The sequence below is a fragment of the Pelodiscus sinensis genome, chromosome 7, assembly GCF_052426305.1.
Source record: "Pelodiscus sinensis isolate ZL-2025 chromosome 7, ASM5242630v1, whole genome shotgun sequence".
In the NCBI taxonomy this organism is placed as follows: domain Eukaryota; kingdom Metazoa; phylum Chordata; order Testudines; family Trionychidae; genus Pelodiscus; species Pelodiscus sinensis.
This window is the reverse complement of record NC_143058.1, coordinates 75,568,232-75,582,905: the sequence shown is the minus strand read 5'-3', so window position 1 is coordinate 75,582,905 and position 14,674 is coordinate 75,568,232. Positions and strand designations below refer to the sequence as shown.

The 14,674-nt window shown below is 42.6% G+C and overlaps 1 protein-coding gene across 4 annotated transcripts in view; it reads right to left on the bottom strand.

The window, feature by feature from the left end:
- The window catches only part of CFLAR (CASP8 and FADD like apoptosis regulator), a 58,808-nt gene that overhangs the window by 16,919 nt on the left and 27,215 nt on the right, over nucleotides 1-14,674 (bottom strand). For 3 of the 4 annotated variants that reach the window (XM_089779895.1, XM_075934300.2, XM_075934301.2), the window contains 5 exons: nucleotides 13,305-13,889; nucleotides 10,698-10,803; nucleotides 5,590-5,725; nucleotides 4,088-4,182; nucleotides 3,077-3,128 (listed from right to left, as the gene is read on the bottom strand). In XM_089779895.1, coding sequence (XP_089636021.1) covers nucleotides 3,077-3,128; nucleotides 4,088-4,182; nucleotides 5,590-5,725; nucleotides 10,698-10,803; nucleotides 13,305-13,651 — 736 coding nt within the window. In that variant the 5' untranslated portion in view covers nucleotides 13,652-13,889. The remainder of the gene's footprint in view (nucleotides 1-3,076; nucleotides 3,129-4,087; nucleotides 4,183-5,589; nucleotides 5,726-10,697; nucleotides 10,804-13,304; nucleotides 13,890-14,674) is intronic. The other variant, XM_075934302.2, reaches the window with a different exon arrangement.

The following is a 14,674-nucleotide window of genomic DNA, read 5'->3' as shown; positions in this document are numbered from 1 at the left end:
GCTATAGCAGAAAATGAATCTTTGTTTGGTTATTTCATTTACCAAAGGTAACTGAAACAGATATTTATGAAGTCATTGGGAGGTGAACTATCTCCAATTCAACAGGGTAATCATTAATATTTGGAGGATATGCTTGCCATGAGTATTAGGAGCATATCACAAGACAGGCATTGTTTTGTTTAACTAAAACAATAACATTATGTGTTCTGAATATTTTTCCTCATCAGAAAACATAATATTTTAACAAAACAAGCATATGACTTTCTGAATTTAGTTAAACATTCAAGTTTTTAAAAATTAGGGTCTTTTTCTAAACTAAAATAGTTAAATAAAATATTTTTAAACAAAAATTAAATTGACTGTCAGCCAGGTCAGCATATGAAATTTAAAATATTCATTGAACTTTTTGAAACTCTGCACTTTTAGAGAGGTGAGGGATTGACTCTACACAAATGTGAAGCGGGACAAAAGGGTTGAGGTCTGTTATTTCTCACCTCTCTATTATTTATTTAAAAACATTTTTGGTGTTAACAAGCATGTTAGCTCTGGTGACATAAATCCACAGTTTGAGAACTATGAAACTAAGCATTTCTGATGGTATCTTCTAGACTGAGCACTGAGTCCTACTGGGTAGAGAAAAAAATTAACCTAAATAATATATGCAGAAGCCTCTGGAACCCCATAAAATTGGGTCCCTAATCTATGAACTATTGGAATTTACAAAACTTTTCTTAAACATTATATGAGTTAGAATTAGAATTTATAATCTTTGTTCCATGATGAGATCTCTTTGAGTTATGATATATCTTAATTAAACCTATATTTATATAGTTTTTTTCCTCAAAAAGTATTTGATCAAAAAATAAAAATGTGTTGTCCTCCCTCCCTTAAAAGTCATTGATTTTTATCCACCCTGCAATACAGACATGCCTACACTGCTGTTGGCCATATTATTCCAGTTTGATGGATAACAAGATGATATTGGTTTTCAGGGCTTCAATTAAGCACCTTTCACAAGCAATACACTAGCCAAGATAGTAACACACTGCAGACTTTAAGGTCACTTTGCTTTCTTGGGCCAGCTCAGATGGACATAGGGAATCTAGAAGTGGGGAAATAAGTTAGTCATAGTTACATCTTGTTTTACAATGGTTAACCCTGTTTAAAAAAGGCTAATTATGTCCATCTCTCATCTTTAATTGGTTGAGCAGGCTTTGTTTTTTTTCTAACCTGGCTTTCTTATGAGAAATGTGTTTTGGAGCAGTTCTCGTATCCTACTAGTTTATAAATACTACAAATTACAGGGAAAGAAACGAAATAAGACAGAAACCAGCAATGATTTCTTCATTTATGCTACATGAAAATATACAGATACAATTGCCTGAAAATCCAATTTAATCTAATTTGTTCTGCTTCTTCAATAAAAAGCAAAAGTAAGATTCTCTCCACGCTCATGTCTCTTCCTCTCTCTTTCCACATAAAGAGACCTCTTAATTAAATGACTCGAGAATGTGATAGAATGATATGCTGCTTTCCCATAGTAGCGAGCCTGAAAACAGACTTTTAATTTTCATCAAAACTAACCCTTTGCCCAAGAAGAATCGCTCACAGGCACAACTAATTATGTGAATTTTAACATATGCCACCAGCAGGGGTGTTAGATAACATATAATCGAATAATTATGTAACTGCACCAAATATTTTTGGTTACACGATTATTCAATAGTTCCTGGGGCAGGTTCCTACTTCCAGGGAGGCCCCTGCCACCCTGCATTGCTGCCCCACGCATAGACTGGCTCCTACCTGAGCTAAGCTCCCCATGGACAGAGGCTGCACGGGCATCCCAGGGCGCTGCCTCTGACTGTGGCGAGCTTGGGCCCATTGCAGACAGAGGCTGCTCCATGGCAGCCTCCCATTCCTCATCCACACAGTGTTGCTGCCTCTGATTGAGGCAGCAGCATAGGGGAGGGGAGACAAGCAGCTGCATGGGACCCAGTATGTGCAGGCAGCCAGTTTGAAAGCCAGCTTCCTGTGTGTACTGGCTCCTTCCTGCACCTTCCCCTTCACGCTGCTGCCTCTGTATCAGAGGCAGCTGAGAGGGGATGGTGGGGGGATGGAGGTGGCACCATAGGATCTGGTGCTTGCGTGGAGCTGGCTTAAAAGCCAGCTCCTACCTCCCGCCCTTGCTGCCTCTGATACAGAGGCAGCAAGGGGGAGGGTGTTGCATATAGTCAATAGGATTAACCGATAAGCCCAGGCTTTTTGGTTAATCATGTACTTGACTACATGCTGACATCCCTAGCAACATTTATGGACAATGTAATCCAGGCAATTAACAGCAAAAAGTAAACTTGATCTCATTCCTTTCCTTTCCCAGGGTAGTTCGCAACTTTTTTCCTATACGAATATTTCCTCAGATCTTTCTGTCCTCAGCTGGATTCAGTGTTTGTACTGAATTGCATCCTCCCTCTAACTATGTGACACATCTAGTTATGTGGGCAATGCTCAGATCTACAGGCTTTATACCACATACTATTTTCAGGTGACATCTCCCACATTGGTGTATTGATGATATCTGAAGGAGACTAATTCTATTACAGTAAAGTGTCATTTTTACTTCCTTAAATTCCACTTCACTAATTTTGATAGATTGTCACCCAAATGCTTTAAAGAATGTTTAAAATGCAGGATATTGGAAAACTGAATAAATGAGTAAATATTAAAAAAAAAAAGTGCTCATCCTGAGTGCTCACAAGCTTCAGCTGAATCAACTGGAGTGGCAGGTCATCAATGCCACAGAAAGCTAGTCCCTTAAGTTTACAAGGAAATACACAATAGGTACTACTATTGACGGGAAATTTTTCCCCTCTCCCTTCTTATTCTGAGGAACCCCTCCCCTATTTTCCCCCACTCAAGATCATCTCATCTGAAGAAATGAATTTTGCCCACACAAACTCATGATCTAATACATCTATTTTTGTTAGTCTCTTAGGTGCCACAGGACTACTCGTTTTTTGTTTTAAGTTGTTTTTCGTAGATCTTTCTGATAATGAAAGAACAGGCAGGGTGTTCTTACTCTGAACGGCAAGTTGTCCATTTAATGATCTTTCTCTGGGCATGCTCTGCATCTAAAAATTAAAAATAAGACATATTTTCTCTCTTTTCCCAGAAATGTACAATCACATATTGTTAAATATCACATAATAGGTTTCTCAAAAAGAGAAGATTATACATAGTTAATATCTCTATCAACTAAAAAACAGCAACATTTCCCCTATCGGGTACAAATGTTGATCAAAGGTTCACTCAAAACAAAGCTAACTCCACAGAGAGGTGGAAAACAGATACTGAGGTGTTTTCCATGAAACAGCCAGTTAAGCTGAACTGAACAGAATGCTGTATCTATACTACAGTGACTTTGAAAACTAGTTTTGTGTATTTCCTAAACTGGTTGAAATTGTGTTGGTGGGTACACTATGCACATCGATGTGTATTATATATTTATACATTTATGTTTACAGAACAGACAACATTGAAGAAAATTCTCTCTGAGAACAGGTCTATATTTAGAAAGCTGTTATCATGACATCAATGTCAGACAACATATTCAAGACTCAGGCACAAATCTAGAGCAAATTACATAAGACATGAACAAACTAATAATAGTAAATGGACTTGTATTCAGTCAAGATCATTGATCAAATCAGAGAATTTATGGGAAATCTAAGGAAAGTTATCTTTCCCAAAAACATAAACCAAAACCTTCAGGTTCTAACAGTTAGTTTGGGAAAGTAATTTACCTTAGCTTTTCCATGATAAGGTCTTGGGGCCTTCAACTCCTAGTAACTCCAGGAAAATAAAACCTCCTAATAGCTTCAGCAGAAGTGAGTCACAAGTGCAAGATCAGGCCCCCAAAAAGCAGCAGAAACTAGACAAATAGATCTAGCAATGCATTACATTTTAGTTATTAGCAATAATGACAATTAGTTTTCTCTATTCTCCAGCTTCTTGGAAAGGCAATTCCTTTTTTACTCCTGACAGCTTTTTCAGACAAACCATGAATTTGGCTGATCTGTTGTATACTTACCCCTGAACTGTAGGGTGGGTCAATGAGAGTCAAGTTAGGGAGAGAAGCCTGAAGTGCATTTATATACATTGGCTGAGAACCACTGATGGACAGAGCTGAAAATTGAACAGAAATATGATGCAGAGACGATATTAGATATGGTTACTAAAGCACAGCCTTTTCCCCAAACTGAGTATGGGTGTGTACTATGCCCAGTACAGGCAGTCCCCGGGTTACGTGGATCCGACTTATGTCGGATCCCTACATACGAACGGGGCTTTCTCGCAACAGCTCCAATTGGGGGAGGGGGAGAATGGCAAGGCTGGAGTGCCCAAGTGGACTCCCTGCTGCAGGAAAAGGGAGGGAGGAAGGGGAAGCTAAGTTCCAGCAGCAGACCACCTGGAAAGTGGCCAAGGACCACTAGTAGTCCAAGGACCACAGTTTGAGAACCACTGCTACAGGCTATCGTACTGCAAAGGCACTATTCAAAGCAGTCATCAAGGAGTACTTGACTCACAATGGACCTTGGGAGATGGCAAATCACATTTGATTCACCTTCTTGGGAAGGTTCAAACTAGCATGTGGGCAATGGCTTCCACCTGTAAATGCATGAATATGTAGTTTGCCCATGTGACTGGACATCATGTTGTGGGCTGTGATTTTCCACAGGGAGAACAAAGGATCTCTCTGCCCTGGGCAGAAACCATAAAAGGCCCTGCACACATCTCCATCTTTCCTGCTGCAGTCTCCTGACCATGGACTTACACTAATGGGAATGTTCTAACAAAGGGGCCGAGGTCCCTCCAGTGATTTGGAAATGATCAGAGACTTGACTGAAATCAGCAGTTTATACCATCACTGATACATGCCTGAACCAAGGGCTTTGCAATTACTTTATTTCTGTTAATAAACTTAACAAGCCTTTAGATTTTAGATACTAAAGGATTGGAAACAGTGTGATTTATGGGAAAGATCTAAGTTGTATACTGGGTGTGTGGCTGATCCTTTAGGATCAGAACCTTTTACTTAATGAGACTGGGTGTTTAGAACAAGTCACCTCTGAACCCAGTGTTTTTGGTGGTGATTCAAGGACTGGAATACCTCAGGAAACTGCTTTTTAATTTCTTGTTAACGACTGTGGTAAAATAGAAGTTCCTTTTTTGGCTGGTTTGGTGTACCTTAGAAGTGAAGGACTGCCAGGCTTGGGCTCTGACTGCCCTTTTTCTCAGCAGCTGTCCTGAATTTGACCTTGCCAGTTGTGACCCATGAAGACACCATCTTATTGGCATAGTATCTATGTATTGCAAAGCTCTTCAAAATCCTAGCATGTATTCCAATATGCAGCACATGAAGAGCAAAGTTATACCCTCCCCTCTGAATGTCCTTAGTGTTGTGATATCTAAGCACTTTTTAAAATGGTAGTTTAAGATGTAATCCAATGGCTTCATCACCAAACATGTTCAATTCTTAGGAGAACTGAATGGTCCCTATTCAGTATTGGAGGTGCAAAACACATGTCTTACCTTCATGTTTGTACTTCTGGATCTTCTTTTTCAGATCTATCCTGTGGATGTTCTGCAAACAGTCTTCTATCAAATCCAGCTGATTAGGAGCCACCAGATTTAGCTTCTCTAGCTCACTGACAACACCCAGGAAACTCTAGGAGAGCAGCAGAAAGCATTACAAACTACAAGGCCAGTAATTTGTTCCCTACCAGAAACTCTGGGGAGAACAAGTCTACCCACAGTAGCCCAACAAAACAACACAGGACAGAATGCAGGCTTCCTTTTAACTCTTCAGAGACAATGAACACAAGTCTTTCTAAGAATTCACATAGCTGCTAGTCCAGAAGGTGCAAGGTTTCTTGGTATCATGCTACTTCATTAGCTGGATTCTAGACTGTGATGCTCTTGCAAACATCATTTTTTTTTGAGAAAGGAGATTTCATTTCCTCTCTACTGCTCAGTCAGCCAGGCAGACCCTTGCCTCTCATGCCACAGAACATAAAAGGCATATGGAATTTATATTTTTCCACTCACCCTTCTGCTAGAAAAACCTCAGTGATAAAAAACAAATTCCTTAAACTTGTGCTCTGTCAGTATAAATTAATTATCTCCCAATTATTGCATCCCTCTGAGTGAGATCACACAGACACACACACTCAGGATTCAAATGGAAGAAGAGCTGCATTGGTAAAATAAAGCAATTTGCCCCCTAGTTCACATATTACACAAAGGAATGTTATCCCCATAAACATGGTTACATTCAATATTTTTCTCTGTTTGGGAGGGGTTGGACCCCCACATGCTTTCAAATGGCAGAACATTAAAGGGGAGAGGCTTTATTTCTGCATTTCTTCCAGCTACTAGTCCCCCTAAGTGTAACGCTCTTCATATTTCCCTCTCATCATCTCTCTAGACCTGTGGTGTCCAATACACTAGCCACATGTGGCTATTTGGCCAGTTGAGTGTGGCTAGTCGGCTTGAACAATAAGAACTCAAAACTTGTTGCATTCAAAACATTTTAAATAAAAAAACCCAACAATTTTCAGAGAATAAAAAAAAGTTCAGACTCCTTCTGAGTTCTAAAGCCACTTTCCATTAACTTGATGCATCTGCTGGATGGAGACTTCCGCCAGTTCACGGAATAGTTTAAATATGCCGCTTAGGCTGGAAATCATCACGCATCATTGTAAGCTGAGGCTTGGTATATCCGGATACTAGTTTTCCACTGGCATTTATTGTCAAAGCCTTTTTGAAAGTTCTTCTGAGTTCTGTGTGAAATTATTTGTTCTTATGTGAAGCAGCTCAGTTTTCAAGCTAGCTCATTTTCTCCTGGCATTCATTTCAACCTTCAATTTAAATGCAGGTTCCTCATGGGCACACAATTAGGTTCACATTATAGAATCATAGAGCTGGAAGAGACCTCAGGAGGTCATCAAGTCCAGCCCCCTGCCCAAAGCAGGACCAATCCCAACGGCCAAAAATGTTCAATAAATAAAAAAAACAATCAAACTTCTGAGAAGAAATTTTTATATACACCACTGTGTACATAAAAAATGTGGTTTTTTTTTTGGTAACTTATGGTCATTCTAAGCAACAAAATCAAGCATACAAGCTCACATTTGAAGAAATCTGTTTGAATTTTATTCCTGTTTTTTAAATTAAAAAAAAAATCATTTAACAAGTTTAACGCTTTCAGAGATACTGAACTTTTAAAATGAGGGTACTTTTTTGGCCTCCCCAACAATATTGCTTATTTCTGCTTTATGATGAAATGGAACAATATTAATTCATTTTTCTAGAACTGCATCCATAGATCAGTTCATTATTAGAAAGCGTAATTCCGAAGCAGGTGAAAGTACTAGTACCAAGTCAAACGATAGAAACAACAAATCATCGGCAAAAACTGCAAAGAAAAAAGAGATTGGAAGGACATCAAACGTAAATTTCAAGAGAAATGGGGATTGGAATATGCCGTCATTGAGGTGAATGGAAAGCCAACGTGCTTGCCGTGTCATACATAGATTTTGGTAAATAAGACTAACAACCTAAGAAGGCATTTCCAAGGGCAGCATAGTCAGGCCAGGCCAAAGAACGGGCGGGACCCAAGGCAGCATGCTGAGCCGCACGGCCGCGCAGCTCCCAGCCGGGTGAGCGGGGCCTGAAGGCAACTGCCTCGCTCGCCATGCCCAAAGGCCGGGCCTGAGCATACTGATTTCGATCCAGTGAATCCTATTAAAAGAAACTAGGGGATGGTGCCCCCAGCTCGCTACACGGCTCTCCCTCCGGCCACCAGGGAGGGCCAGGCCAAGGTGTGGCAGTCCTGGCCTGCCCCAGGTCTCTCCCCTCCCTCAGGCTGCTGGGAGGTTGGGCCAAACCGAGGCTGGCCTGGCTCCCTTGCTCCAGCCACCTGGGTGAGGGCTGGCGTGGACCAAGGTCGCAGCTTGCCTGGCCCTCTCCCTCTCCGGGGACTGAGCCAGACCGAGACCACAGCTGGCCCAGCCTTCTCCTTCAGGCAGGGAGGGAAAAGGGACCGCGGCGCCCTGGCCCTCCCCCCACGCCTGCAAGAGGCAAGGCTGTGTGCTTCCCACGCATCCTCCTCCACCCCAGACCACCAAAGACACCACGTGTGACCTGCGTGCCCCCCTCTCCTAGCCAAAGCCCTGCAAGGCTCTGCAGCTCCTGCATGCCCCCCTCCGCCCTTCATCCGAGCTACCGAGAGGTCATGCAACTCCCATACACCACTGTCCCCACCCAAGCCCTGGCGCCACCCCTGGGACAGCGGAGGAGCCACGCAGCTCAATTTAAACTCGACAGCTGCCCGCCCACGTGGGTCAAGGCTGGCGGTGTGGAGCCTGTGGTGGAGGGCAGAGTGCCGATGCAGGGGAGGGGTAGGGCCAGGGCCAGACTAGGAGGCACCCCACCCCCTGTGCCAGGGCTGGATGTCCCTCAGGCAGCTGCCAGAGCAACATCCAGCCCTGGTTCAGGGGCCAGGGCGACCCCCACTCCAGCCCTCCCCACCCCGGCACGGGCCTTTCCCCCCCGCTGCTGGTGGAAATTGTAACTCTGGGCAGCCTGCCATGTGTCCGCTGCCAGAGGCACATCCAGCCCTGGTCCCAGCTCAGGGGCCTGGGTGCCTCCCAGCCTGGTTCAGGGCCAAAGTGTCTCCCAGTCTGGTGTCCCCCACACCAGGCCTCTCCAGCAACCCCATAGCTCCCATGACGGGCCTCGCCACTGCCCCCCAGATCTGCCACTGGAGCTTTTTTAGCCCCATCTTTAAAGTGAAATATCTTGTGTATTGTCCTAGGTGTAGGTGTTGTTATATTGTCTGTGCTACCTATCCCATTTATTGGAATGGATTTATGTAAGTCTGGATTGCTTTCTTTTACTTTTCTGTATATAATAAAGTTAGAGATATAGTTTATCCTTGGTGTTTATTGCCTCCTTTTGTATCTAATATCCCGGACACATGACACCACCACAGATACTCTGAAAGATGTGATGGATACTGTGATCAAAATCGTGAATTTCATTCACATCAGTGCTCTGAAGCTTCGCCAATTTGTGGAATTTTTGAAAGAAATCGAATCTGAGCATTCTGAAATTATCTGTTTTGCCAGCGTGAGATGGCTGAGTCCTGGAAAGGTGCTTGAGCGGTTCCACGCACTCCTTACTCCAATCAGAGACTTTCGTGTCAAGAAAGCAAAGCTGGACAGTTTTTCTGCTATTGAAAATAAGCAGTGGCAATTTGATTTGTGGTTCCTGGCTGATATCAGCTGTTATTTGAATGTACTCAATCTGAAACTTTCATGGAAAGGGGAAGCTGATTTGTGATATGGCCCACCACATTGGGGAGTTCACTTCTAAGCTACAGCTAACCATCATTCAAATGAATGCAGGAAAATTCACCCACTTCTCAAATCTGCAAAAAATTACAGGAGATAGTGATTTTGAGTGTGATTACCTTGATTGTCAGAGTTATGTGAGATGGCTTTAAAACCTGGGAATGAAATTCAGCCAGCATTTTGCAGATTTTGAAAACTTCATGTTGGCATTTCAATTAATGAAAAACCCATTTCAGTTCAACACTGCTAATTCTCAAGACCTTGTCAATTTGCATGGCCTGGACAAAAGTTAGTTGGAAGAAGATACGCTCACACTTCAAAGCCAGTTCTATCAGTCAAAATATGAATCGGTTTTGACAATGTGGGATACGACAGAATCAGTTTGCTATTTTGAAAACTGCAGCTGCCAACCTTTTTTCCATGTTGGTTCAACATGACTTTGTGAAGCATCATTTCTGTCATAACATACATCAAGTTGAAGTACTGGTCATAGTTACGAGATGAAAATATAGAGGCCGAGTTGAGGCATACTGTCAGTGGAAAGTGTTTGCCTGATTTCAGAGGTTTAGCAGTGAAACAAAATTATTGTGTCCCATTGATTGAATTTCTGTGAAATGTGATGATTTCTGTTGATTAAGATCAATCTTGAAGCATTCTGTTGACATTAAAAATCAAGAACTGGTATATTCGGAGAGTCTCACAAAATTATTTACATTTTCAGAATAATGTGGCTAATTCACTTCAGAACTGGTTGGAAACCACCGCTCCAGATCTTCATCCTGTTACATTCTATTTGGCTTTAATGCATCATCTTCCCTCCCATATTTCCTTATTTCTGTTTCACTTGCCTACTGCTCCTATGCATCTCTTTTCTTCTCCCTTAGTGTTTCACGTTATTTTGTTAAATTCTTTTATTTCTCATACTCTAAACCATAGGTTCCCAAACTGAGAGGAGAGGGAGGGCGTGCCCCCCTGCGGGGCATGAAGAAATTCCAAGGATTTCAGGGGGGACGTGAGGCGACCCAGCCCCTCCCATCTGGCCCTCCCCCCCCCAAGTTTTTGCTGCTATTTTTGTTTTTCAGCCCAAGCCAGTTCCTTTTTTTCCTCAACAAGTATTGCTGCTATGTGTGGGAGTGGGGGGAGAGGAAGGGGAGAGGGGCATGAGGGTTTCTCAAAAATCAAAAAGGGGGTGTGATGCTGAAAAGCGTGGGAACCACTGTTCTAAACTCTTCCATTTTGTAGCACAAAAATAAACTCAAAATGGAAACAAAAAATAGGTATTACCTTGTCTTTTGTCATTTTCATGCGTGGCACATAATCCTTGAGCAGGAAAAGGAGAGAACTCACTTCTTGTTTATCCAACTCTTCATTAATCTCTACCATCAGCACCCTGCAAGAAAGATCAGCCATTTCCAAGGGAACAGCTTTCAGTAATATCCCAGTCCTACCCAAATGTCCCATGACACAAGAACAATCTATCCAGCTCCTCAATTTCATTAAATAATCCATTCCTGGCCAACAATACATGTACCTCTCCAGTCTCCCGGCCCATAGGGAGAAGGGTCCAATGGCAATCAAGGGAAGTGGGTTTATATTCTTGGCTCTGCCTTTGTCTTGACGTGGGATCAGATTAAGCTACAAACCACAAAGTCATAACATTGTGTTAAGATTACATGACTTCTGCCTGTTTCAGGGGACTAAGGAAAAGCAAGATAGGGATCAGGCAGATGTTTTCCCAACATGTGTCACAATTTCCAATTGACTCAATTCCCATAGTCCTTCCTAGTCTTTCAGAATTGTTCCTGTAAAAGTCACTGTATAAACTCTAACAGCACTCTGTAATGGGGTAAGATCAGCTCTAGGCTCACACAGCACTGCCCAGACCAGTTTAGCCTGTAGAAACTTGAGCCAAGACTTGAGAAATGGGAGCAGAGCAGTACAGTAGGAGTCTGTAAAAGGGAGCACGGGGCTGCTCTGAGCTCTGATGGGAAAATGCTACTACCCAGGAGCTCATTGCCTGGGACCTGGCAACGCAGGCTCAGGTAAAAACCGGAGGAGAGGCAGACAACTGGGACTGCAGGCCAGAGACTTGCTTAGAGTGAGTTATTCTAGGAAAACACTTGGGCAGAAACTTCTGAGGGAAGGGATTAGATGGAGACCCCATCAACCAGAAGGCCTGGAATGCACAGTCCTAATGGTTCCTGAACAATTTTAAGTACGGTTGTGGTCTGAAGCATCACGGAAATGTTAGTCTCTGCCTCTTTGGAGATGGATCTGGCACTCTTTAACATAATGTAATTGATGCAGGTCTGAGGGAACGGTTGAACTTACATAATGCAGCATCACGGCGGCTGCGAGTGATACAGTAAGAATTAAACCAGGTTAAAGTATCCCAAAATGAAAATGTGGACAAAAAGCCTGGCTGGACACCTTCATTCAGAATGAATGACAGTCACTGCGGGAGAGTAAGTCACTGCTGGGGGGTAATAAGGTTCCTCTTAGCACATACCATAGCCAAAGTGGGGGTATATGGTATATAAGGAGAACCCACTGTTAGCAAAAGCACTGTTTTAGTAATCAAACCAGCTGGGCTTTCAGTACAGGCAGTCCCCAGGTTACGTACAAGATAGGGACTGTAGGTTTGTTCTTAAGTTGAATTTGTACGTAAGTCGGAACTGGTACCTATTGTAGGGGAAACTCTAGCCAAACATTTCTCCAGAGCTCAGTTTTATTCTCCCACACCTCACTTCCCTCAGTCCTTTATTCTCAAGCTGAGGTGTCTGCTGAGAAAAGCCGCTCCGCGTCTCCCTGGTCTGCTGGGGGGAAGCAGCTAGTGCCGGGTTGCCTCACCCCGTTTGTAAGTAGGGATCCGATGTAAGTCGGATCCATGTAACCCGGGGACTGCCTGTATTTCCTCTTCAACAATGGGCACACCAGACCCACAAGAGCTGAAGCCACACAAGGGCTATGTCTACACTATGGTTTTCTGCCAGAAGAGGCAATGCAAATGAAGCGCTGATTAGCATATCGTTGCACTTCATTTGCATAATCTTCTCCAATGCCTTTTGCGCAAGAGGTTTTTGTGTAAAAACGGGCAGTGTGGACGTGTCCATTTTGCGCAAAAATCCCTTTTTGCATAAGATTCTTATCCCTCTCCATACTGCCTATTTTTGCGCAAAAGCCTCTTGTGCAAAAACAGGCACTGTGGAAAGGGATAAAGATCCTGTGCAAAAAGGGGGTTTTGTGCAAGACGGACATGTCCACACTCCCCATTTTTGCACAAAAGGCATCTGAGGAGATTATGCAAATGAAGCGTGACAATATGCTAATCAGCACTTCGTTTGCATTGCCTCTTCTGGCAGAAAACCATAGTGTAGACAAAGCCACTGTGAATAGCAAGACAAACTTCCAGACAGAGGCAAGTGTTTATCTGGGGAAGTCTCCCAGGAAAGAGGAGGAAGACCCTTCACTGAGAACATATAAAACTAGACAAGACAACGCACAAGGAGATACAATATGGGAACAATCCTTCACTGTAGGTTAATATGATCTTGGTTTGAATGAGCAGACAGTAACAAATGGGGTCACTAAATATTGTAATGCTGCAGAGGTTTCTTCTATCTGTCCATTCCCTCTGCTCTTCCCTCTAGCTATATAAGTTACATAAGCACCTATTGTTTAATGTATATAGTCCCCCTTTGTTAAATATGAAGCCAGACCCTTTTTAACAACACTACTTCTAAGAAACTATTATGCTGCATATAGGAACCAAACTTTGGAGTGTTATCTTTATCATACTGCTGTGTGATCCTCTTTTCTGCTATCATTTTACTCATCATTTTGTATTAATAACAAAAACAAAAGTTACCCTGGAAAAATGAAATAAATTACCTGTAATCAGAGACCACTCTAGGATACCTGGCCAGATCTGTCTCCACTGATGTTTTCTCTGTCCCCAAGGCCCTCCGCAGCAAGTCAAACCTCCTCACTCTGTATAACAGCTCAGATAAACCCAGCTTTCCCTTTTCATTCAGTGCCCCAAAGAGCACCCTGATATCTGCATTCGATAAATCAGGAACAAGATCCCGGCACAGGAAAATAATCATCTCCTTTTCATCTTCGTCCAATTCCTGCTCGATCTGGTGAATGAGGGCAGCTGGCACTTGGCACTGTGTCATCACAAACTGTTCTCTCAGTTCATCTGCCCTCTTTTGGTGTTTTAAGCCGGAAGCCAACATGTCATGGAGTCCATTTGCAACATAACATCTGGTTGGTTGTTGATCTTTAATCAGAAATTTTAAATAGAGCAATTCTGTTGAAGAAAAATTACAGGCCTTGCTTGAACTGATGGTTTACTGAACAATCTTTCAAATCATCCAAGTTTCTGCTGCACTTCAATCTTTGAGGCATTCAAGTAATGGTCAAAATGCTGAGCCCACTTTAAAAGGTGCAATGTTCTTGAAGGGGTTCTCCGAGCTGTTCATTATGAATTTTAAAAAAAGTACATGACAAATTAGTATCAGCAGGAATGGAAGATCCATTTAAGTAAAGCACTAATAATTACGCAAGTCTGTAAGTTCCAAAGGAAGTGAAACAGAAACAACCCACAAATGAGAACAGTGCGTATTCAAGTCGTTTTAGAACCTGAAGAGTTAAGAGTCATAACATTAAAAAAATCTAAATCCAATCATTCTTATAAAAGAACAAGAAAAAAGCCTCTTTGCCCTTTTTTTGCAAAAGTTTAACAGCCAAGAGGTGTAGTGAAGCCCCTTGTTACTAAGACAGTACAGGCAGTCCCCGGGTTACGTACAAGATAGGGACTGAAGGTTTGTTCTTAAGTTGAATTTGTATGTAAGTCGGAACTGGTACATATTGTAGGGGAAACTCTAGCCAAACATTTCTCCAGCTCAGTTTTATTCTCCCACACCTCACTTCCCTCAGGCCTTTATTCTCAAGCTGAGGTGTCTGCTGAGAAAAGCCGCTCCGAGTCTCCCTGGTCTGCTGGGGGGAAGCAGCTAGTGTGGGGTTGCCTCACCCCGTTTGTAAGTAGGGATCCGATGTAAGTCGGATCCGTGTAACCCGGGGACTGCCTGTACTGGTTACTAAGCAGTACCTTTAAGAAATCTAGCACACATTAACTAGTGTAAATACATGAAACCTGAAGTGCACTTCTCAAAATAAATGTGCCAAGTACATTTCTGATGTACTATCCTGGCTTATCACCACCACTTGCTGGCCAGTTCATGAAATGCAGTAATCCA